Below are 25,721 nucleotides of genomic sequence, written 5' to 3'. Positions count from 1 at the left end.
CCACAAGGCAGCGTGGGCAGCTGGGGGAGACCTTGCGTGGGCTGTCTGTATGCAGTGGGTCCGCGTTCTGCAACCTCGGTGGGGCCTGGCGAGATGATGCGGTTCTTCTCCGCTTTGGCCTGTCACCCGGCCCTGACTCGAACGCTGTGCTTGCAAAGAACGGAAATTGGAACCCATCTCCAGGGGTAGAGCGGCCGACAATCTGAAGACAAAGAGGGATGCTCCTGATGCCCCCTTCCCTGTGCCCCCTGCTCATGCCAGAGACTTCGGCTGTGACCCCCAGGGGTGCCGCCCGCCCTCTGCGAGTTGGACGGCGCGGGGCGATTGCTGGGGTCCCCGCTGCCCCTGCGGTCTCTGTTGTGGGTGTGGACAGAAGCCTGTTAGAGTGCTCTGTGCGGGACCTTAGCCTCGGCCCTCCTAACCTCTTTCCTTTCTCTCTCTCTTCCCCCTCTCTCCCTCCTCTCCCCCTTGCCTCCGCTCTTCAGGTCCGATCCGTACTGGGTGCAATGAAAGCTCCACGCAGGCCTTACCATGGAAGGCTGTGACTCGCCCGTCGTCTCGGGGAAGGACAATGGGTGCGGTATCCCTCAGCACCAGCAATGGACTGAACTCAACAGCACCCACCTCCCCGACAAACCCAGTAGCATGGAGCAGTCCACAAGCGACAACCACGGGCCCCTGGACGGCCTGAGGGCCCCCTTCAGTGAGCGCCTGGCGGAGAGCAGCGCCTCGGCCGGCCCCCCTGCCGAGCCGGCAGGCAAGGAGGTCAGCTGCAACGAGTGCTCGGCCTCCTTCGCCAGCCTGCAGACCTACATGGAGCACCACTGCCCCAGCGCGCGCCCCCCGCGGCCCCTGCGCGAGGAGAGCGCGAGCGACACCAGTGAGGAGGGGGACGAGGAGAGCGATGTGGAGAACCTGGCTGGGGAGATAGTCTACCAGCCGGACGGCTCGGCCTACATTGTCGAGAGCCTGAGCCAGCTGACCCAAAGCGGGGGCGTCTGTGGCAGCGGCAGCGGGCCTCTCCCTTCGCTCTTTCTGAACTCTCTCCCCGGGGCGGGGGGCAAACAAGGGGACCCTTCTTGTGCTGCACCAGTCTACCCACAGATCATCAACACTTTCCACATAGCCTCATCCTTCGGGAAATGGTTTGAGGGCCCAGACCAGGCTTTCCCGAATACCTCAGCCCTGACGGGGCTCAGCCCCGTCCTGCACAGCTTCCGCGTTTTCGACGTGCGACACAAAAGCAACAAGGATTACCTGAACAGCGACGGCTCTGCCAAAAGCTCCTGCGTATCCAAAGATGTTCCCAACAATGTGGACCTGTCCAAATTCGATGGCTTCGTGCTCTATGGCAAGAGGAAGCCCATCCTGATGTGTTTCTTGTGCAAGCTCTCCTTTGGGTACGTCCGTTCGTTCGTGACCCACGCGGTGCACGACCATCGGATGACCCTGAGTGAAGACGAGCGGAAAATTCTTAGCAATAAGAACATCTCCGCTATCATCCAAGGGATTGGCAAAGACAAGGAACCCCTTGTAAGTTTTCTGGAACCAAAAAACAAAAACTTTCAACACCCTTTAGTTTCCACAGCTAACCTCATAGGCCCCGGACACAGTTTTTATGGTAAATTTAGTGGCATTCGAATGGAAGGGGAGGAGGCTCTCCCAGCTGGCTCTGCTGCCAGCCCCGAGCAGCCCCAGGCTGGTATCTTGACCCCCAGCACCCTCTTGAACCTTGGCGGGCTCACCAGCTCTGTCCTGAAGACCCCCATTACCTCAGTCCCCCTGGGGCCTCTGGCCTCCAGTCCTACCAAATCCTCAGAGGGCAAGGACTCTGGGGCAGCAGAAGGAGAGAAGCAAGAAGTGGGCGATCCAGATTGCTTCTCTGAGAAAGCAGAGCCAGCCGAGGAGGAGGCGGAGGAGGAAGAGGAGGAAGAAGAGGCAGAGGAGGAAGAGGAAGAGGAAGAGGAGGAGGAAGAGGAGGAGGAAGACGAGGGTTGCAAAGGACTCTTTCCAAGCGAGTTGGATGACGAACTGGAGGACAGGCCCCACGAGGAGTCTGGGGCCGCGGCAGGTAGCAGCAGCAAGAAGGACCTTGCTCTCTCAAACCAAAGCATTTCTAACTCCCCCTTAATGCCTAATGTGCTCCAGACCCTGTCGAGGGGTGCAGCTTCTACTAGTTCTAATTCCGCTTCTTCCTTTGTTGTCTTTGATGGTGCGAACAGGAGGAATCGTTTAAGCTTTAACAGTGAGGGCGTCAGGGCCAATGTGGCAGAGGGCGGCAGGAGGCTGGACTTTGCTGATGAAAGTGCCAATAAAGACAATGCCACAGCACCAGAACCAAATGAAAGCACAGAGGGTGACGATGGGGGCTTTGTCCCCCATCACCAGCACGCTGGCTCCCTCTGCGAGCTTGGGGTTGGGGATTGCCCCTCGGGGAGTGGTGTGGAGTGCCCCAAATGCGACACGGTCCTGGGCTCCTCGCGCTCGCTGGGTGGCCACATGACCATGATGCATTCTCGTAACTCATGTAAGACACTCAAGTGCCCCAAGTGCAACTGGCATTATAAGTACCAGCAGACGCTGGAGGCACACATGAAGGAGAAGCACCCGGAGCCGGGGGGCTCCTGTGTCTACTGCAAAAGTGGGCAGCCCCACCCTCGGTTGGCACGAGGCGAGAGCTACACGTGTGGTTACAAGCCTTTCCGCTGTGAGGTGTGTAACTACTCCACAACTACCAAAGGCAATCTCAGTATTCATATGCAGTCCGACAAGCATCTCAACAACATGCAGAACCTGCAGAACGGAGGTGGGGAGCAGGTCTTCAGCCACACAGCCGGGGCGGCGGCGGCGGCAGCCGCAGCGGCAGCCGCAGCGGCCAATATCGGTAGCTCCTGTGGGGCCCCCTCGCCCACCAAACCAAAAACCAAACCCACCTGGCGGTGCGAGGTATGCGATTACGAGACCAATGTGGCTAGGAACCTGCGCATCCACATGACCAGTGAGAAGCACATGCATAACATGATGTTGCTGCAGCAGAACATGACCCAGATTCAACACAACCGCCACCTGGGCCTTGGCAGCCTGCCCTCCCCCGCCGAGGCCGAGCTCTACCAATACTACCTGGCCCAGAACATGAACCTGCCCAACCTGAAGATGGACAACGCTGCCTCAGACGCCCAGTTCATGATGAGTGGATTCCAGCTGGATCCCGCCGGGCCCATGGCCGCCATGACGCCTGCTCTAGGTGAGGCTGACTCCGTGTTTGTTTGTTCTCATGCTAGAAGTTGGGGGAAAGTTGAGAATAGACAGGTCCGGTTGATTCTATCGAGTCCTGTGGATTTGGTTGATTTTTATTTTTTTTACTTGAGTGTCTAACAATCAAATATTTTTCTCAAGAATCCCTTGACCTCTGTGTGTGCATGTGGAAGATTGTATGCATTCTACAGAGACATGATTACACTCCGGCTCCACAGGCTGGGATTAAAATTTAGTGTTTCCTCTGGTTTTTGGCTTCTGGTCAACTTTCCTTTCTGTTCCCATTCTCTCTTTCTCTGTCCCTTGCTCAATTTGAAAAATCGCCACAATTACCCGAAACTTTTGGATTCCATTAAATATTTATTGAGACTTACAGGAAACTGTAGCTGGAGTTTTAAATCATCTCCACAAGAGGAACTCGAACCCGTAGTGTACCTTATGCAGATATCCAAAGGCTGGTTCTGTGCGGAGCCACCCCGATATGTTTCTCAAAGTTGTCTAGTGTATTCACGAGGATCTTCATGAAAGAGATGCGTTCTTTTTCTTTCTTATTTTGCGTGAATTGTAGCTGATGAGTATAGTTGGGAATTAAATTGCCCTGGGACCCCATAAGGAGTGGTGTAACAGAAGAAAAATGAATAAATTCTAAAATCGTACATCAAAGAAAGCTAAGTTCGAATATCAGATCCTGGTTGATGGAGCCTTTGTTGACATGAAAAAGGACCCACGTTAGAGAACGTTGAGTTGGCTGTGTCCAGACACCGAGTCTTACCGATTGGCTTGATAGATCCAGAATGAGACCAAGAGGATAGGATTTGGATGCTGAAAAGCATGAGTAAAGTATAAAAAGAATCATGACCGCCTTTGAGGGAGAGCTCCTATGGGAAGAAAATGTGCAAATCAGTTTCGTAAGGACCAGGGTGATGGTTGGCCACTCCTGCCCCCCCAACCTGTGCTAGACAGGTGCTGCCTGGTCTCCATTCCCTGACCCTGCTCACCTCTTGGGACCAGCGGTGATGGCCCAAATTAAACAGCATCCCCTTACTGACACGGGAGTAAATTGTTCTCACCAACAAAGTGTGAGCAGTACCTTTATTCTGGTGTGGTTTAGGTTAATCCATGGGGCCAAACCTCACCAGTTGTCACGTCTTTATTTGTGTGGTGTTTTACTGCTAATTGTTGCTGACGAGTTCTATTTCATAGCATTTAATTTGTTTTTCCTTCTCTGCATTTAAACTTGAATCCTGCTATTTTAATCTTGTTTTCTATTTTGGAACATTGACCTGTTGATCCTTTATTGCCAAACGATTTGAAGATGTTTTACCGACTGGTTAATCGTGGATGCATAGGGATTAGTCGTCTTATTTGTCCCCAGAGTGAACCACAGGGGATGCACACCAGGGATGGCATCAGTACTCGAAGACTTTCTCTTTTAAGCCTAGGGGAATTGGGGTTTTCTCATCTGTAGATTTAAAATCTTGGAGAGGCAGATCTTGGAGTAAATCAACTATAATGTAGGTGGAATGAAGACACAGAAAATGAATGGGTTCATACTGGGTCAAAGTGAGATCTTTTTAATTACCTTGAAAACCAGTAATTCTGACTGAGGCTTGAATTGAGAGGTAGAGAAATATTTTGCTTTTACAAGAAGTGTCTGTGAGTCTGCAGTGCATCATGCATTATGGGCTTATGGCAGATGCAAAAGAAATAGAAGAATGAATTCCTCTGTTCTGGATGTACATAGAAGATCTGCACTTTCTTGCTTAAAGAGAATAGAGCTCTTCCTTCTAAGGACCTTATCCAGGTCAGCCTAGAAGGGCCCTTGAATTTCCAGTGTCATCATTGTCAGCTGAGGTGAGTCTCTGGGAATCTCCTGCGCCTGCCTTAGGCCACAAGAGCTGTTGAGATGGAGCAAGCGTGGAATACTTCATGCTGGAAACCTGCGTGGGTGTGGGTTCCACAGGATGTGTCCAAAGGGCTTAGAATTTAAGTCGTGTGACCTCCGTAGAAGCCAATGCATGCAAACGAGAAGAGCCATAGCTTTCAGTTCTTTCTGTGACGCTGTTGATTTTTCTTTAGGCCATTTGTGAGAGGCTGTAGGTGGTATTAGATATTACTGGGCCCTGCAGGGGAAATAAAGTTTTTGTGAAATACACTCCTGCTTACAAAGTTATTGTTCTTACTTCCTTTGACAGAACCTTCTCTTTCGTGATATCACACGGATGCTGGTTCTGGGGGTGCTTTCTTTCTGGAGGCCTCTAAGGGGTGGGTCGGCACCCTTGGTCTGGTCGGGTTGGATCTGCCGCCATTTTGTAGACAAGAGTTTAGACTTGAGGCCATCTGACTATCCTTCTGAACCTCCCTTCAGACACTCAAGATCAGCACAGCACTGAGAAATGGGTAGCTTGCGGGGGCTTCCTCCTGTTTCCCAAGTAGCCAGCCGGCCGCAGGACACCTGTATGAGATTTAATAGCTCCTCTGATTCTGCTTTTGATTCTAGAATGTGTCTTTTAATCCATGTGCCTCTGTGATGATGTGCTAATGGGCGGGCTCGGGTGCCAGGCTGTAAATTTCCAGGGTTAAATTAGGTGCATGTGGGGAGAAGTGGGCCACTTCTTCTCAAGACCATCTATCCAGCATGACTCGAGTAAACACCTGCCAAGTTCTCACTTAGGGAGGCTTCCTCTGAACTGCCCATGAATTAGGTGAGGTTCCTCCACGTCTTGGGGGCTGAATTAGTTCCTTCCAGCTCTACGGATCTGTAGGATTCTAAGCCCTGGGTTTGTTTCTCCAAGGTCTAGTTCTCGGAGGGGGTTTGGCTTGCCTGTTGCCCTCATGTCACCACTTCTCTGCTTCTCAATTTGATTTGCATTTCATTTTAAGAGCTTGGAATGGGAATAGGGACTTATTTCCTCTGTGCATTCTGAAGACTTCTCATTTTCACGCAGGCTTCCAGAGAGTGACAGCTGAATTTCTCTTTAGAGTGATATTGATGTGCCGAGGTTAAATTTAAACAGTAGAGAAGATTTGATGCTTCAGGTGGTTGGCATCAGAAACAAATATATGTTTGCTCCTTGTCTTACCCTCTGGGCAGTTTCTGCTTTTCCTGAACACGGTATCTGTTTCACAGATGCTGCCTGGCCTTCATCCCCATTAAGCGATGGAGCGTTTAGGGTCCCCCCCCCTCTTTTTTTCTCTTGTCCTAAAAAGAATGTCTTAGCTATGGCTCCTCTCACCAGGGGAGATGGCAAGAGACAAGCAGAAAGCTTCCTGAGCCTTCTGGAATGCACGTGCCAAAGATTTCTGCGGCTTGCTAGACTGTCCACAGGCTTCCAACGCAGCCGGTCTGCTCAGTAGAGCCTGTGCTGATCTTCTCACTTGAGGTCTTGTGTAGCATAAATAAGAAAACCATTTTTTTTTTTAATAACAGCTTTTCTTTGATTAGCCACTAACTTGGATTCTAATCAGTCATTAAAAAAGAATAACCTCAGCCCAACCACACATAAAAGGTCAAGTTTAAATATCAGTAGGGGAGAGGCAGGGGCAGACATCATAGCTCAAGTGTGCGTGTGTTTAGGGCAGAGACGAAAACAGAAGCTGATGCTCAGCGTTCGCTTGACTATGCGCGCTAGGGAATGGAGGGAAGGCTGCTTTTTCCGAGCCTTTCTCGTGATATAAATAAGAGCTCGTGGTATTAATTTACCGCTGGTGAATGAGAGCCCGTGCCTGGCTAATGCAGGGCAGTGATGGACTGAAAAAGAACGGGGGTGGAGAGAGAGGAGCAGGGGTGGAGGGACTTGGACCCTTTTTCTTGGGACCGCGAGCTGACCTTTGCGTGGCGTTTCACTGCCCACCTTGATCCCCTTCCCAAACCTGTAACATTTCGGCTCCTTTTTACCCTTGTCTGGCACAGCAGACATTTGAGCATCTGTGCAGGGGGCTGGGCCCTCTCTAGAGGCTCAGCGGCGATAAGACTGGACCCCTGTTCTAATGAGGCTACACTCTGATGGGGACCCTGGCCAGCATGGCTCTGTATGCAGCTGACTTATGACAAAGGAGAATGTGACATGTCCCTGAGTAGACCTGCATTTCACACAGTGTGGGGACTCAGAAAAGGGAAAAGATTGTACTCTTGGGGAAATGTGGGAGGGGCTGGCACCATTGACGGGCAGGTAGGATATTGACCAGCAGGGTGTGATGAGGAATAGGAAGGTCGTTCCGGAAATCTCTGATTTAGAGCTGTGCTGTCCAGTACAGCAGCCACTAGCCACGTTTGGCTATCTAAATTTAAATTAATTAAAATTAAATAAAACTAAATATTCAGTTCCTCAGTTGCACCTTAGCCATATTTCAAGTGTTCAGTAGCCACATGTTTCTGGTGACGACTACATCGGACACCGCAGATATAGAACTTTTCCATTGCCACAGAAAGTTCTGTTGGGCGGTGCTGCTTTAGATAAATTGTGGGCCCAATTCTGATTCGCCGTAAAGCCCTGGTATCTTATATTGAACCTGTAACTCATTTCCAACTTTTGGGTTCTGGAGTTTCAGATTCTGTTATGTCCGGTGAATGATGCTTATTTCTGTCTCTTCTTGGATCTGAGCAAGGGGTTGCATTGAAATATTCAAGAGATTATGGTTCCTGCCTTTTTATAGGTGTTCTTTTCTAAAAGAAAAAAAACATGATGCCTTCCACAAATTTCAGACTATCTGTAGGAAGGATCCAAACACATCAAGTTAATTGTTTTTTTTTAATTGTTTTTCCAGTTAGTAGCACCTTGCAACACTTGAATTGTGATCTTTTTCTCCTTAAACCTGGGTTGAGGATGGGGGAGGGCTGGGTGGTGTCTCAGTTACAGCCGCAGCTGTGAGCCCGGCCTCTGATTCTCTTCCCCTGTCCTTCCCCGCAGTGGGCGGTGAGATCCCCCTAGACATGCGGCTCGGGGGCGGACAGCTGGTGTCGGAGGAGCTGATGAACCTGGGCGAGAGCTTCATCCAGACCAACGACCCGTCGCTGAAGCTCTTCCAGTGCGCTGTCTGCAACAAGTTCACCACGGACAACCTGGACCTGCTGGGGCTGCACATGAACGTGGAGCGCAGCCTCCCGGAGGACGAGTGGAAGGCCGTGATGGGGGACTCGTACCAGTGCAAGCTCTGCCGCTACAACACCCAGCTCAAGGCCAACTTCCAGCTGCACTGCAAGACGGACAAGCACGTGCAGAAGTACCAGCTGGTGGCCCACATCAAGGAGGGCGGCAAAGCCAACGAGTGGCGGCTCAAGTGTGTGGCCATCGGCAACCCCGTCCACCTCAAGTGCAATGCCTGCGACTACTACACCAACAGCTTGGAGAAGCTGCGGCTGCACACGGCCAACTCCAGGCACGAGGCCAGCCTGAAGTTGTACAAGGTGAGACCCATGCTGTCTGCAGAAGGAGGGATTGGATCCCTGGGGGATGGGGAGGGCTGGGGTGGATGGACAGCCCACCCTCTCGTGGCTGGGTTGGTTGCCGGATGGTAACCTGCTATTGGAAGAGGAGTTAGCATCTGCTTCCTCCTGAAGCTGCAGTGTGGTGGCAGGCTTCAACTGGTACCTGAGGGTTCCCTTGGTGGGGCACCCCCTTGGTGAAGGCAGGTTTTGTTGACAGCAGCCCGATACTGCCCCATTGTTCCCCTTTCCCCTCAACTCTCTCTACAGCTGACTTTTCCTTGCTCACAATTGCTGTCTCCCTAGTTCTGGCTTCTCTGTACCTTTGTGCTTCTGTCTCCTCTTTCCTGCATGTTTTCTGTTCTCCTTTTCCACCCCATTGTTCCCTTTTTTTTTTAATGTCTTCTCTCCCGGATGCCCGAGGGATGCTTCATTCGTTTGTTCGTTGACTTGTTTGTCCATTCACTCGTTCATTCAGCAGATAGCCGTTGAGCACCTGCCATATAGCAGGCGCTGTTGTGGGCACTTACCTGCATCCATGCACAAAATAGACAGAAAATCCCTGCCCTCATAGAGCTTCCGCTCTTTTGGGGACAGATGGGTGATAAACACAATGAATAAGTGATCGAGCAGCCTAGAAGGTGGTCAGTGCTATGGGGAAAAATAAGGTCAGGTGGGGGGCTCCTTGGTTCTCTCTCCCTTCACTTCCCATGTTGTGTGGCCCCTCCTTCCTCTTCCTCATTCTTCTATTTTCCAGGCTTCCCCCATCCTCCTCCTCTCCCTCTGTCCCCTCGCCTCTTCCTCCTTTCTAATCTCCTGCCCTGCAGCCTTGCTCTCTGTGGATGAGAACAAGGAGGAGGTGTCCCGGATGCTGTAAATAGTCTTCTCACTTGCGCGGCAGAATCGCTCCAGACGTCTCTATTGATTTTCACTGGACTTAAAGCCTCACCTTTTTCTCTAATCATCCCATAATGGCTTTAGTATGAACAATCAGGTACAAGTGGCCATAAATCTGCCCAGCCTCCTTCCACACACCTTCCACGCCCTCATGCTCTCTCTCCATTTTCCTCCCTTTTGTTATCAGTCTCTCCTCCTTCCTCTCACATTGTTTCCCACGTCTTTGGGTCCTTGAGGATTGAGTTTCTGCTGACCCTGAGCTCTCTGAATCCCCTTTCCACTCGTGGTGATTTCAAATGGAGACTCTGTATAAGGAAGACTTCTGATCCTTTCCCCATATCGGTGTCTGCTGAGACTGATCACTGTCATTCATTTTACAATTGCTCATTCTCAGCTTGGCGAGAAGCCTGTGTAACATGGATGAGAAACCATTTAGGGAAAGGAGGAGAAAGCAGGCATGAGGTAGTGGGAATAGAATGTTCTAGCATTGACTGCTGACTCCAGCATGGATGGGCTGGAGTGGTGCAGTGGGGAAGGTCTGGACACAGGCAGCCAACCCCCTTGTCCTAAGAGAGCACAAACCTCACTGGAGGGTTAGTTTTGTGCTATCGTTGAAAGAAAATGCTCCTTGCAGTCATTTTAAATTGGAGGTCTTAACTGGCCACAGGGTGGTGCCGATGTGGTCAAGGAAACCTGATGGAAAAACCAGTAGAAAAAAGACTTTTCAAAGGACCCGACTTAGCAAAATTAGTACAAAAGACTTGGTGTGGTCATTGAAGATTGTATGCAACTTTGATGAAGGTCATTTAGAGGTGACATGAAGCTGGCTTCTTCCATCTGAGGAAAATATTGCCCTTTAGATTATAAAATGTGCACGGTGGTGATTAATTCGACACTGTGTCCTCCAGTAAGAGTATACCAGGCCCTTGGCTTTGCTTCCGAAGGGCTTGGAACCTGGAGGATTTGCTGAGAAATCTCCCTTTTGGGTTCCCAAACCACGTCCACGGTCATACCTGGAGAGTCAGGTTGAGGTGGTATCTAGGATGGATGTAAGGGAAGCAATTTGTGTGTTTCCATTTGTGTTTTGCTGAACTAGCTCAGGACACTCATCTTCTGTGGCCTAAATTTTCTCATCTTTTTTTAAAGATGGAAGAAACTCCTGCTCAAAAAAGACAGTGTGAGTAGAAGGGCCATAGGGATGCAGGGTAGAACATGGGAACCAGAGCCTGAAGGAGAGGTGCACAAACAATGTGGCTGGCACATCCCGGGGGGTGAGCAGCCCGCCACACTCAGGGCAGAATTCCCTCTATCAGGAGCCAAAGGTCGTTAGTCTGGTCTCATTAGTCCTTGGGTAATGAATGTCCCTTGGCTTGCTGTGGCTCTGCTGTGGGGGTGGGGAATTCTCCCACCCACTCCTGGATGACACAGAGAAGGGCTCATCATTCCGATGCTTGTCCGGCAGTGTGACTAAGACAAACTTCTCTTGCCACCAAGGGGGCTCCCTCTCGCAGGGTTCTGTGAGTCCACGGATTTGGGGTGGGGACGGGAGGTGGTTGGAGAGTCAGTTTTCCTCTAGGCCCTGGTGTGGCCTGTAGTAAATGGAGATTGATTGCATGTTATTTTTCCTCTTGCTAATGTAATCCATTAGCCCAGCACATGCATAATCAGTTTAGAGCGCAGTTAACTGGGTGTAATCGAGTTCTTTACTGTCTGCTAGAGAAACAGCTCCAGATGCTGCTGCCCCGGGTGGGGCACCGGGCTTCTCACACACAGCCCTCCTTACTCACCCCTTCCCCACGCCCCACCCTGACCCCGCCCTGGCTCCCTGGCAAATGATTCATCATTGGTCAGGGAGACTCCCAAACTTGCTTTCTGCTGCACCCACTCAAGTGGCTGTGATGTATTTGACTTCCTAATGAGCCTCCCTCCCTCCCCTGAGGCTTCATTCCCCTCCTCTTCCTTGTCCACATTGGAGGATACGGAGCAGCGGTCTCAGGAGATGCGCAGAGGCGTAGCTTCCCGGTTTGTCATTTGACCTCACACTGGTCCAGAGTCACATCTCTTGGTGTCACAAATGCTGGGACACACATTGCTGAATTAGGACTGAGCTGTCTGAAAGTGGGAGATAATTTCTAATCTAGACACGAGAGAGGGTTGGGCTCATTTGCCAAAAAAAAAACCCCAAAAACGAAACAACAAAAAAACTGGTGATATTATCTCTCTTGCCTGGAAATGTCTGGTTTTGTTTTTTGTGTGAGAACAGTTTTTTAAATCAAGATTAATGTTCAGTGAATTCTTCCTCCCTGCCTCCTGAAAGTGAAGGGGCTTGGGGGGAGGCAGGAGAGCCTCGGGCGTCTATGGAAGCTGTGTCCTTGCCCAGGTTCTCCCAGGACTCCCAGGTTCTTTTTGTGGAGCACCGTGGTTGAATTCCTGGAGTGTTTTTTGTTTTAAATCATGGTGGGCTCTGGTCCAGCCCTAGTGGTCACATTCCTGTATCCTCACACCTGCCATGATGGGGCACTAGGATTGATGGACACCACGGGAAGGCCAGTGACCCCAGTCCAGCTTAGAGGCTGGGCTCTTGCTTTCTGTCCATAGTCACCATCTGAGCCAGAATGGAAGCGTGTTGTGGAAGAGGTACTTGTCTCTTATTAGGGCTTCAATTCTCACCTTTCTCCTTTCCCGTGTAAGTGAATCGCTCCTTTCTTAGAAGACCTGCACCCCCTGGCTCCACTCTCCCCCTCCTTCTGCCCATAGAGATATGGGGTGCTCTTGCTTGTTTTAAATAGGGGGTGGCAGGTACTGGCAGACGCCCACCCCCTGCTCTCCTCCAGGCTGGCGTAGATCCTGAGTCCACAGTGTGTGGGTTCAGAGCTAGTGTGAGCTCTTCTGTGTTTATCCGGACTTCCTGCTCTGTGACAGCCCTGGTGTGCTCTCTGAAATTTGTAGTTTTTCTTCTTGGAGGAGGCGGGTGCAGAAAGGGCGGTTGGTGATCATGCACACCTGCCAACTATTAGAATCTCCTGCTCACTTTGATGTTCCCCTTCACCTGAGAGTCATTGGGATGGAAATCCATCAACTTTAGCAGATAGATTAAGACCCCACCAGACTCGATTAGTCAAAGAGTTCCCAGCTGAGGCTCCTTTGATTGGGCCAAGCGCAAAGGTTTCATATTAATCTTAAATTATACACAAAGCAGGTTGTCGACCACAGAGTTGGGTCTGGGCCCCATGTTAGCTGCCTTGGGCCAGTCAGGCAAACAGGGTGAGACGCCAACTCTGCTTGGCTTAAAGTCGGAGGAAGAGTGTGGCACCAGTTGCCTGAAAAACACGCCTGCAAATTCGCCACATATTGGACTTGCACTCCTGCCATCCTGTTAGGATTATGCAGGGTGGAAGGATGTAAGAAACCCTCCGTCAGACTCGGTGTTACTTGAGAATCCTTCTCAGTTCTTTCCCTGATGCGTAAGAAACTCGTTGGGGCTCACTGTCCCAGCAGGGCCATAAATTCGTCACAGGGTGGTGGACAAATGAGAAGATGGAGAACAAGTCAGAGCAAGATGTGGTTTGCAGTCTGCATGCTCCTTTCTGGGTGCACTGGGGGGGCGGGGGTCTTAGCAAGACAGCTACACTCTTCATGCCCATAGGTGGTCGCTGGTGGGCTTTGTCTTGCTTGGAAAGCAAAAAGCGTAAATCCTCTGGTGAGCCTGCCCTCCCTCCTCGTCCTCTCCGCCCTGGTGTGGCTACGTGTTTGAAGCGCTGGTGCAAGTGTCATCTGGTTTACATCGTCATTCTGGAACCAGTTTCCTCAAACCTTGTTTTCTCATTAGGTCGACTGTTTTTTTTTAAGTGCATGCTTCTGCCTTCTTCTCCCCATACCTTGGAGCCCTCAACCAAAAATGAAAGGAGAGGAATGTTATCCTGTGGTTGATTTAGAAGGTGTGAAGGGCCAGATGTTTTGGTAAATTTTAGCACCTTTAGCTTGCATGCCCTCCGTCTCCTGGAGCAGCTGGGGGTCTGAAGTTCATTGCCCTCACTTGATGGCTGAGCTCACAGGATGTAGGGCTTCTGGAACTGGGCTGGGAGACTGCCTGTGGGCCCCATGGTCATCGGGAGAGCCCAAGTTGGCTCTGGCAGTCCTCCTGCTCACCCGTTAACTTCAAGGGGACTCTAGGAAGATGGAAAGATCAAATCTTTTTTGGAGGGAGTGCTTGTGCGATGACAGAGGTAATCTTTTACTGCTGTAGGAACTATGGCCAATGTATCGCCAACATGTGCAGTATGAAAAGTTGGCACCTCACGGTAGAGGTTTCTTGCCCTTCCCTCCCTCCAGAACCATCCTGTCTACCTTCATCTGAATCCCCACAATGGGTATTATCTCAATCAACACGTTCATTCAGCTGATTGTCTTTAAGCACTAACTTTGCTCAGATCCCTTTAGTTATAGTGTTGTACTCCTCACGTCAAGAAAGTAGGGCCAGTGTTCTCTTTTGGCTCCGCATAATGGAGCTTTAGACACCGCGTAATGGAACTGAAGTCTTATTTGATGTGCCTGGTTTTTAAAAGTCCAGTACTAAATATGCCACCTGTTGAAAAACCAGTTTTACAACTGTTAACTTTTCTCTTTTTTCCAGATGCTTTCAGTGTTTTTGCTTTCTCTTTTGTTTTTCCTGAATCCTTTTTGTGGATAGTAAAGAACTGATCAGACCCTTTAAAAATATTATTGTATTCTTAATTATTTCTTACAAGACCAGCATTCCATGTTTACCTCAAGTGTAAGCTAGTAATAAAATGTGGATTCCTTATTTTTTATGGTAAAAATATAGTATGAGTAATGTATGATCACGGTAGAAAATTTGAAGAATTCAAGGAAGCATAAAAGAAAATAAATAGCCTAATCTTATCATATGAGAACATATTTTTATTTCCTTTTTTTGTGTATAACATAGACATTTTACAAAATTGGAATAATGTTGCATATATATGGTATTACACCTAAGCCCTTTCTCATATTAAATGTTTTCCAATAATTTTTTAAATGGAAGTCCTTTTTCTACTCGCCAACTCTACTTTCCAGAAGCAAATCACTGTTATGTTTAGAGTATATCTTTTTGGGCTTTTTTCTATGCTTATACAGATAGAAAATGTGCGTGTGTACACATACATACTGTTCACTTAAAAAATCTTCATAGACACATGCTATGCTTTTGAGTTGCTTGGTTTTTTCATACAACTTTTTATCATGAAAATTTCTTCAGGTCAGTACATATAGACTAAGTTCACTCTTTTTTTATGGCTATATAGTATTCCATTTATTAACCAGTCCCTTATTGATTTACATTTAGATTATTTGCAGTGTTTTGATATTACAGACAATGAGATAGGAAACAGATGTGTACATCTCTCTCTGCTTGTGCTATTCCAAGAAATGGGATTGCTGGGTTCCAGGGTGTAATACCAGTAGATCCAGTACTTTCTAATGGCCCCTCAGAAAGAAGGTGACCGTTTAATCCCCTCCCTATTAGGTGGTGCTCAAACTCCCACACGGTGACCAACACCATTGTCATTTTTCTGTTTTCTTCAGATCAGCAAAATTGTTCTAATATGGGACTCTTTAATTATTGGGGTGAACATTTTTTCATGTATTTATTGGCCATTTGTATATCTTTAGCAGCTTTTCTGCTTATAGTCTTTGCCCTTTATTTATTTTTGGTTTGTTTTTTTCTGATTGGTTTGCAGGAGCTCTCGGTTGATCAGGGCCAACAGTCCTTCCTGGGCTGTGGATGTGGCAGGAGTTTCTCCCTGTCTTTCATTCGTCTTTAACTTAGCTTATGGTGCATGTTAACATACAGAAACTTTGCGTTTGTGTGATGTCTAGTCTGTACATCTGTTTCTGTATGTTTCTAACTTTTCTGTTTTCCCAGGGAGGCTTTCTCTTTGCAATATTATAAAATAATAAAGATAATAGCTCACACCTACACAGCACTAATTACAAGCCGGGTACTGTTATCTCGGCTTACATATATTAATTGATTTAATCTTCTATTAATTCACCTCTTTTCAAATGGGGAAACCGAGGCACAGAGAGGTTACAAGTCACAGGCGAGTAAGTGTTGTCGGAGTCTGTTCAAAACCAGCGGGTTGGCATCACTTCATTGTTATTTTCTTCAGTACCTTTTTCCCCATTTACGTGTTTAATCCACGAGGAATGTATATTGTATATGGTACGTTGTAGGACTCTGCTTTTGTGTGTTGTGTGATTTAGGACTGTATTTTCTTTCCAATTGGATGGTTGATTGTCCAACTATTTCTTAGACACCCATCTTTTCCTAGCTGATGTGAAAAGCGATGTTTACTGTTCCCGCTTCTCTAAATCTCACAGAGCATCTCCAGAGTACTCGCAGATGGTGATCAGTCTGAATGTATTTACAGTTTGTTTGACGAAAGCTCTGAGGAGCAAGAAGAGGGAACAGAGAGAGTTATCTTTCCAAGGCGTGTAAAGTCTTGTGGATGAAATTTCTTCCTCTCACCTTTTCCTGTTTCTCTCCAGCATATTCCCCGGGGTGAAATTTCTTGGATTAATTACCTTCACCAAATTCACTGAGATGAGGGAATGTCCAAGAGGGACAGGGGCTTGGGACAGGGGCCGAATTTCCTATTGTTCCTTAATGGAGACTGTGAGTCTCACTGTTTATCTTTAAAAAAAAAGTATAGAGAACGAATACAGAAAGTCCTGGAAGTTCCTGTTTCTGAAGTTCTTACTCAGTGTGAAGATAGCATGACCGTGTCTGCATATTTCCAGTATAAATTGTTTTCAGCTCCTGGTGACAAGTCTCCTTTTGAATTCCAAAGGAAGTGTGCCATGGCCCTTGACTCAGGCTGAGGAGCAAGGAGGTCTAATTTCAGAAAATCGAGTAACTACCACTTTCTCAAAATACTTGAAAGCTTCCCCCTCTCCCCCAAATCCTCAAGCTAAAAGCCCTAGACTTTCTTGTGAGAGAAAAATCTCAAAGTCTCCATCCCCTCCAGCCCACCATGCCCCCCATGTAGAGAAATAAGTCACACTTGTGGAATTCTTTGCACGAATGCCATCTGCCGTCTTAGGGGTGGTCTGTAACTCTTAGGACGGTTTTGCTGCGAATATTCCATTGCCTCCACATTCCAGAATAATTCCATGTGTTACAGTTGTTCTAGGTGAACCCATTCTGGCAGGAAAATGGTGCCATGTAGCAGGGCAGAGACATGAACCCAATTTCCAGTCCTTCCAGCTTGCTGAGGACTTGGACGAAAAGGGCAAATTTGAATACATTTAGTCCCAACAGGTGTTTCTGGTTTTTTGCTTTGAAAGGGAAATTGTAAGGGAACAATTAAGCATTGTCAGGAACATTGTCAGGAGAAGGCAAGAGTTTTTAAATAATTACATAATACACCTGAACCATAGTCTTTATTCTGTTTTCAACATAACTTGAAACTATAAATACTATTTAAGTGTAGGCTGGGAAAGACTCTTACTATGAAAACCATTTTGGTAGTACCGAGTCATTTTATACTTTAATAAAATTAGGCTTCCAGCACTTTTTTTTTTTTTAAGCAACCAGGTTGTAGGATGACAGTTAAAAATGTTTAATGACAGAAAATCGGTTGCTCACAGAAATGTTGGTGATTATTGAAACCAGTGACGTTAGGGTGGTGACCCTGAGGAGCATTGAAAGTACCGCAGTGGGGGCTTGCAGGTCAAGTCATTAAATTTAGCAAATAAAAATATGGAATACCCAGTTAAATGTGAATTTCAAACAACAAATAATTATAAAATATAATTACATTTATTTATCTGAAATTCATATTTAACTGGGCATCCTGTATTTTATCTGGCAACGCTACCTTGGGATGGCGAAGTTCTTTCACCATGTCCTGCCAGCCGGCTCAACAGGAGCATGAAGAGAGATAAGTGGCTTCCTTGTTGGTAAAACCTTTTTTTCCAGTGGTTCCCAACAAAGGAGGAAAATTACAAATGCCTCTAATGATGATTTCCAATTTTTGTTATTTATAGAAAACTGTCATATCAGCTTTTCACATTTTCTACATTAAATAAAGTGCTTTTCCTATAATGAAATCTGAAAATTCCTCCAGAGCGTTTTGTGAAAATTTGCTTTTCAGTAGTTTTTTTGTGATTTCCTTTGATTGAAGTGCTTTTGTGTCACACAGCGAGATGGGCGTCCGGATGCCCAGTTTTGTCCACTGCAGCTTTGCCAGATGCTTCGAGTGTCGTTGCTCACATGTGGGCTCCTCGGGCCTCCTCCCGCTGTCACTATTTGTCTGTGGTGATGGGAATTCTCGGCACTGGGGCATTGGCTATTGTACACGGAAGACCTCGAGTGTCTACCGCATATGGGACGCTAATAGGAAATACCGAAAGAAGATTTGAATCGGGACTGATCATTAAGAATGGTGAGGGAACTTGCTTTAGGGCCTACGTCCTCATCCTGTAAAAGGCAAACTAGTTAGAAGGTTAGAAATATTTGTCTACTGATGGTATTTGATTTGTAACCTGTTAATTAGCAGGGCAGGTTCCCAGACCCAGGAGGAGGGCCTGCGAAGCACAGCTGGTCTCTTAGGTCAACAGGTTTACCACCGTTGCGTTTGCCGGGACCCTGGCGCTGGAGGCGGGAGGAATTTCTCACCTGCTTGCTGTCCCTGCTGAGTCTGTCTGCTGTCTCTGGCGATAGGCTCCTTCTGGAGGGTTGGCGGGCCTCTGTAACCACTTCTGAGCTGACCTCTGGACCTCCTGAGTGACCTGTCACACCAGGTAGTCCTTGATTTCCTGTCCCTCAGAACGAGGCAGGAGACTGGGCACAGGTTCCGTCATGGGGGTGTCCCTGCACCTGTCCCCTTAATTTGCTCTCTTCCTGCAGGTTTATACCCCAGCCTTGGGAGCTAGGTGGGCGGGGCCCTGGGGTTTCCCAGACCATTCTCCCCTGAGGTCTCTGGGGACACAAATGAATGGGAAGAGAATTTCTCCCTCTGGGTCAACAACACGTATTGAGTGCTGATTTTGTGTCTGAAGTAGGATTTTGTGTAGACTTGGGTTAACAAATCTAACATGTTATTTAAAAGCCTGTTTTGTGTAGGGAGCTCTTTGTGAGCAGCATGTGCTGGAGTGTGTTTCACCTCCAGTGTCCCAGCTCCGTGATGGGGACCCCCAGCCCCTGTGTGTTGCTGTTTGCGTTACTTGTTGCTCTTTCTTCAGAAGCCTCGTTCCGTCTGAAGAGTGTCCTTTGGCCAAGCAGAGGGAGGTGAGCAGATACCAGGCGTGGTTCCAAATTAGGAGAGGATTATTTTTCCAAAAACTTGGGGCAGACGAGTCCTACCTGTGTGTGGCTGGAACTTTTTGCCTGGTAGACTCTTACTTCCCTTATGTCATCTTCCAGCCATAAAGCTGGAAAGATCATGCAACCAACCACAGCCTAGTGGTCCCTGTGCCCCTCTGACGACCGAGGAGGACAGAATCCTGAATGACCTCAAGGCTTTTCAAACAGAATTCCACCCCCTTAATTGTTGGAGGAGCACTGGTGTCACCAGGCTGTGGTTTGTTGCATAGTATTGGGGTACACGTGTAGATTTTACTCAGTTCGTTTTTGGCTTTTATGTAGATGCATCTTATGGCCTTTGGGACAGTGAGATCAATAATGCCGGGGTTTGGCGGTGGCTCCCTGGTTCCCTTTTGCCCTTCGGAGGGCACACGTCACCTTGGAGGTCCTGCAGATGAGATGGTGCTCCTGACAATCTAGGAAAAGGCTCTGATTTTATTATGGCGGAGAATGTCCTAGAGGAATGACCCGTTTAGCTTTAGAATGTCTTGCTGATTTAAAATATGGCTTATTTGAATTGAATGCTTCATGTTCCAGCCTCTTTATGAACTAGTGACTGTCAAGCTCCCAGGAAGGTTCTCTGAGCGACGTCACGTTCCTCCTCTGTCCTGGGCCCTCTGTGCGTGTCTGCATAGGAGATAAAGGGCCACCCCAAGGGCTCACCTCCAGCTCAGGAGTCCCCGTGCCACGGCGGTTTTCAGTGTAATCTTCCCACTTCTGCTGTGCCTTCGTGTTCCTGTGTTTCCCTTCCACCACCCCTTCTCTTGTTTTTGAAAATCATTAAAGATAGAAGGAGCTTGGGGAGCATTCCTGGGCTCTTCCAGGCAGCCAAGCCAAGTGGCGTGGGTCCCGGGACTGATTTCCTCAGTGTCCTAGACATTAGTCAGCGAGCGCGACTTTGCAGCCAGCTGTGGTTTGGGAAGCGCCACGGGGAGTGACTTGGCTGGCGGCATCTGCTTGTGTGTGTTTGTTCCACTTCTGCTTCTCAGATTAGGATCCGACCATTTTTATAGTTTTTTTTTTTGCCCGGGCTGGGTTCCCATTAGTGATGGCCACAGCTGCCGGTGTGGGGAGACCAAACAGTTCCTCCGGGGACAAGAGTCCTGTCCGGTCTCGTCGTGTCCACGTTGACCCCGTACCCCCTCTCTCCATCGCCATTATCTTGCTGCGATGATTCACGTCTCTGAGCCTTTGTGCTTCGAGTTTATCCAAAGTTCAGACTCGGGCATCTGCGGGTTTGCTCGGAGGCGGCAAGTTCTTGAGTCATTCTTCTGGGGGTGACTTTTCCTCTCTGGTGTTCTAGCTCCCAGGGGACCCCAGAAGTCCCCTAGATGCTCCTTCTGCCTTCTCACTGCCTCCCACAAACACTGTTGTGCTTTTCTTCTTTGCCCGCCTGCTCTCGATTCCTCTTGGAGCATGGCATTTGGAATGAAGTCTCACCTGGGGAAGCCTCAGACAGCAGCGACAAAGCCTGGCTCCACCGAGGGGAGACTAATTATACAGCTAATTAATCCAACAGATGTCATTGTAAGTGCTCGTTTCATCGTGATTTGGATGCACGCAGCCCCCGTTGCTGAGATAGGCTTTGGGCCCTGTTGGAAAATATCTTTTTTTTTTTTTTTTTTTTTTTATCAGACTTGAAGGAATAACATACTTCCTTTCCAGCCTTTTTGCCCCAGTTACACATCCCTGGTTTTCCAGAAAGCTGTCTCCCACTGCTGCAGCCACAGATGGTGTCTCTGCCCCCAGCCCATGTTGCACCATTTGGCACCGAGCCGGCCTCTGTGTCTTGTGTTAGTTTGTTTCCCCAACTGGTTTGTGAACCTCTTAAGGAGACAGGCCGCCTTACCCAGTGTGAGTATCTCTCAAGAACGCGGCACGAGACAGGACAAGCAGATACCAGGAAAGGCTCACCAGTTCTTTCCCTTCACTTCCTTGTCTTTCCTGCAGGCAAGTTTGTTTGCAGTGAACACAGCTGAGGAGTGTTTGAAAGGTGCTGTTTTGATATCAGATGGTTAAAAAGTATAGAACACGCGTGATTTGGTTAGTGAAATTGAACAAGTCATGCTTGGGACAAAAATGAGTTCTTGGAGGCGGAGGAGGGGGCTCAGGAAGCGGGAGGGAGGCGGTGTTTTCATTCCCTCCCTGCTCTGTCGCAGCAATGGAACGGGCAGGAGGAAAGCAACTGTTTTCTGCAGGTGGCCTGGGCGTGGCTCTGGGGTGTTACTAGTGGCCGTGGGCCTCAGAAGGTGACTGTCTGCTAGTGGGAGTGGTGGCACCTGCTCGAGGCCACACTAACCGAGTTCTCTTTGCTAACAGCCCCTCACCCTCCATCATGCCTGCCCTGTGAGTGAACTCACCATGTCCCCTCCTAAAAACTGGATCCAGAAGTGACACATTTTGCCACTGATGTGACAGGTCGCCAGTGGCTTCTGTGTTGCCAAATCCATGGGCTGTGTTCTGACTCAGTGTGGTTTTCAGCAGCTTTTGCCCCTCTTCCCCTCCTTCTCCCCCCTCTGGCTTCTGTGACAACAGTCTGCTACTTTGCCTGGGCCCCCTCTGGCCCTCCTTCTTGTTCTCCTTGCTGGCTTCTCTTCTGTTACTTAATGGTAAGTGTTGGAGTCCCCAGGGCTTGGCCCCAGCCCCCTTCTTTCTTGTGTCTATAAGTCTCCCTGAGTGTCTTGTTCAATCCAATGCTTATAAACAACACCTCCCTTCTGTTGACTCTTGAGTCTGTATCTCGAGCCCTGAGCTCTCCCTTTATCCACCTCCCTACTGGACATTTCCATTCAATGTCTGGTAACTGACTCCTCAGGCTTAGCCTGGCCTAGAGAGAGGTCTTGATGACCATAATCCCCAACCACTTTCTCCTCTGGGCTCTCCCTTCTCGGTCAGGGCCGCCTCTGATCTACCATGTGCTCAAGCCAGTAAGCTGGGAATTGTTGGTGGGCCATTCTTTCATTCATTCCCCTACAGCCAAACTGTCAATAAGTCCTGTTGGCTCCATCTTCAAAATATGTTTCCACCACCCTGCCTGTTGTCTCTCACTGTGTCACCTCTCTCTCTGCTTCTGTTTTTGCCCCTTACAATCTAGTCTCCATACAGCAATTTTATGAAGAAGAAAATCAGGAACTGTCACTCCCCTGCAGAGACTCAACAGTGGCTTTCCATCCCACTTAAAATAAAAGCCAAGCTTTTTCCTCTGACTTGTAAACCCCTTTGTGATCTAGACTCTGCCCACCATGCCATCCTCATCTTGTAACACCCTCCCCTTTGCCCACTATGTTGGAGCCACGCTGACCTTCTTACTGTTCATTCAACGCGCCAAGCTTGCGCCTCCTGCCGGGTCTTTGCACTTGCTGTTCCACTGCCTGGAATGTGCTTCCCTGACCTCGACATTCAGCTCTGATTAAATGTCTGGTCCTCGGAGAGGCTTCCCTAACCACCCACTCTAAGTAACTACACCGTCACTTTACCTGAATTTACTTCTCTGCATTGACAGTTATCTATTTTTCTAATTTGTTCATTTATTTATTTGTCTCCCAGAAGATCAGCGACCTTGGTTGTCTTCTTAATGGCTATATCCTTGGTGTCTGACACTAGCCCAATACATTTTTTTTTTTTTTTAAAGATTTTATTTATTTATTTTTCCCCCAAAGCCCCAGTACATAGTTGTCTGTCATAGCTGCACATCCTTCTAGTTGCTGTATGTGGGACGCGGCCTCAGCATGGCTGGAGGAGTGGTGCGTCGGTGCGCACCCGGGATCTGAACCCGGGCCGCCGGCAGCGGAGCGCACGCACTTAACCGCTAAGCCACGGGGCTGGCCCACCCAATACATTTTTATTGAATGACAAAAGTACTAGCAGAATATGCCCAGGGTTTCTCCTCTACCATAGGATCTGGTCTAGCAGCCCTGTCTGAACACTTGGCATGCATTTATTTATTTATTTATTCATTCATTCATTCATTCATTCATTCATTCCCCCAAAGCCCCAGTAGATAGTTGTATGTCATAGCTGCACATTCTTCTAGTTGCTGTACGTGGGACGCGACCTCAGCATGGCCGGAGAAGCGGTGCGTCGGTGCGCGCCCGGGATCCGAACCCGGGCCGCCAGCAGCAGAGCGCACGCACTTAACCGCTAAGCCACGGGGCCGGCCCTGAACACTTGGCATTTAATAACTGAGAGTCTAGAAGCATATGTTGGAGTACACTGGGTGTCCTGTGGACCAGGGCATTCCAGAGCTGTTTACAGCCCTGTCCTTTACTGTCAGTTCTGCGCAGAGCTTTACTCCTGTATTGACCCACTGAGAAGCAGTCTGGTACGATTATGCAACTTGTATCTAAGTATTTTGAAAGTTCCCTCGTGCAGCTGGCCTTGGTTCTGCATCCCAAAATTCTCCCAACAGAAATTACAACTCTTTCTGCTCAACAGTCATGGATATTGATGTCTTGGTAGAAAAATTCATGGCGCTTTGCCCCTTTTACTTCGTATTATAGTCCATTTTTATAGTCATCTTTCTCCTCTGTACTAGCTTCTTTAGGGCTATGGTCCTAAGTGTGTAAACTTTGTTGACTGTGATCTAGAAAGAGATACATTTTACAGTGGTGACCCAGCCCATACATATTGATAGATATTTTGTATATATAAGTGAAACAAAAGTTTTACAAAATGTGCTATATTTACTACATGTGCTACATTCTGATACTTTCTGTTCTCTCCTATTCTGTTGTTTTACACAAATGCTGGTTGTACTCACAGCATTGATTTCATGACCCCACTAATGCAATGACTCTCAACCCAAGCCGCTTTAAAAAAAAAATAATGTGCATGCCTGGCCGACCCTTGGAGGTTCTGGTTTAGATTACTGTGGGGTTCTAATGTGCAGCCCCAGGTTGAAAACCATTGCACTGGTGAATCACGACCCACAGTTTGAAAAACATTGCCATGCAAGATACAAAGAGGAGTTGATCATTCAGTAAGAGCAGTCAGATATGTACACAAGAGTTAACCCAGCCTGGAGGCAGGTGGAGGGAGAGGGAATTCACATCCAATTGGTTAGATCAGAGAAGACCTCCTAGAAGAGAGGGAAGCTGGAGTTTGGGCAAGATTTGAAGAGGGAGTGGTCGCACAGATGGGCAAGCTGGGCAAAGGCAGATTCTTTTCTTCTCCTTACCAAACCTGAGGCCATATTACTAAACTGATTTTAGTAACTGGAGCTGCCTTTCATGCACTTGTGCTTACTATAACTTTTCAAAGACAATCAATTGCGAGTTAAACATTTCATACTAATAACGCACTAGAATTGGTGCCTTTCTAGTGTTTTGCTAGTCAAGAGTTGTGCTCAAATGGTGTTAAAACAATAAAAATACTAAAAAAATACCCCATAAACAAATACTGAACTATAGTTAATGCTATGCGTGCTGGTATTTGGGGGGGGGGTAACTGTACTGATATCTGCAGTTTACTTTGAATTGTAGCAAAAATGTAAACTGCATTGATAGATGGATGAGAGGATGGATAGATGTATAGCTAAGTATTAGTTTTAGCATCTGGTTGGTGAATAGATACGTGTCTACTACATGACTTTTTCAACTCTTCTCTATAATTGAAAATTTTCATAATACAATGTGGGGGTAAAATACTAAAAACTTATAGTTAGGTATTCTTTCCAGTCTGAACTCCACCACATAGAAGCTGCATGTTCAACATGAGGTCTCTTCTCCACGCCCACTGTCCTCCCCACCGCTTCCCACACTGTGGAAAGAGTGGTCTTGATGTTCTGTTGTGTCTCTGAAGGTGGGGCACAGATGAATTATTCCTGTTGTTTTTTTTTTTTTCCAGACAAGGGCGTACATCTCACTGGAGGCAGAAACATGCCCAGTTGAGAGGTCTCAAACCACTGCAGGAAAGGCAGGGGGAGACCACAGGCTCTTGGTCTTTCCAGAACTTGTAGATGCTCACTAGATGCCGGGCTCTAGAAAACTTCAAGATAGGATGCCCAAGTGTCTTAAGGGAAACCCAGCTGGCTCTTGGGGGTTTAAAGAGAGAGAGGGGCTCCCTGGTGTCAGGCTGCCTGGGTTTGAATCCCAGCTCCTGTCCTTCACAGCTGTGTGGCTTTGGACATGTGACTTAATCCCTCTCTGTTCTTCAGCTGTAAAACGGGCTAACAAAACAACCTGCCTGACAGGACTGTTGAGCAAGTTAAATGAAATCATAATACATGGGATGTGCCTACACTGTAGTTTAAAGCATAAAACAATATGCTATTCTTTAAGAATACCATCTTTCTGCATTAGATTTTTCCATTGTCTTCTGTAGACCACAGAACTGAAGTTATTTCATAATTTGGTTTTCATTAGCTTTGACCTTGGCACACTTTTGGTTTGGAGGACAGAAAGGCTGGTGGGTTTTTTGGTTTGGAGGAGGGAGAGAGAATTTCCCTGCTGTGAAATGTGACCAATGTGTAGCAAAATGACTTGGGGCAAGTAATCTGACCTTGGCCAGTCAGTCGTGGTCCCATCTGAAGAATGAGGGGACTGGAGAGATTAGTAAGTTCCCTGCAAGCACCAAGAGTGTTCACAGGACCTGTTTTTTTTTTAAGGACTACTTCTGTCTCTTCTCCTAAGTAATGGAGCAAGAAGTGATCTAGTGGTGTACTTATGCAAGTTACAGAGTGGTCCAGATCCAGCTTTATTTTGGCTACTACTTCGTAGCTGTCTCTCTGAGAAGTACCCAAGAGGTCTTCAGTTGTGAGAGGAACCAGCAGTGAAGTTA

At 48.0% G+C, this 25,721-nt stretch overlaps 1 protein-coding gene across 4 annotated transcripts in view; it reads left to right on the top strand.

The window, feature by feature from the left end:
• The window catches only part of ZFHX3 (zinc finger homeobox 3), a 243,922-nt gene that overhangs the window by 86,464 nt on the left and 131,737 nt on the right, over nucleotides 1–25,721 (top strand). For 3 of the 4 annotated variants that reach the window (XM_087420010.1, XM_087420011.1, XM_014788537.2), the window contains exons 2-3: nucleotides 486–3,244; nucleotides 8,166–8,662. In XM_087420010.1, coding sequence (XP_087276136.1) covers nucleotides 532–3,244; nucleotides 8,166–8,662 — 3,210 coding nt within the window. In that variant the 5' untranslated portion in view covers nucleotides 486–531. The remainder of the gene's footprint in view (nucleotides 1–485; nucleotides 3,245–8,165; nucleotides 8,663–25,721) is intronic. The other variant, XM_087420012.1, reaches the window with a different exon arrangement.

The sequence above is a fragment of the Ceratotherium simum genome, chromosome 30 (genome assembly GCF_057802395.1).
Source record: "Ceratotherium simum simum isolate JZ-2026a chromosome 30, ASM5780239v1, whole genome shotgun sequence".
Lineage (NCBI taxonomy): Eukaryota > Metazoa > Chordata > Mammalia > Perissodactyla > Rhinocerotidae > Ceratotherium > Ceratotherium simum.
This window is presented reverse-complemented; position numbering and strand designations above follow the sequence as displayed.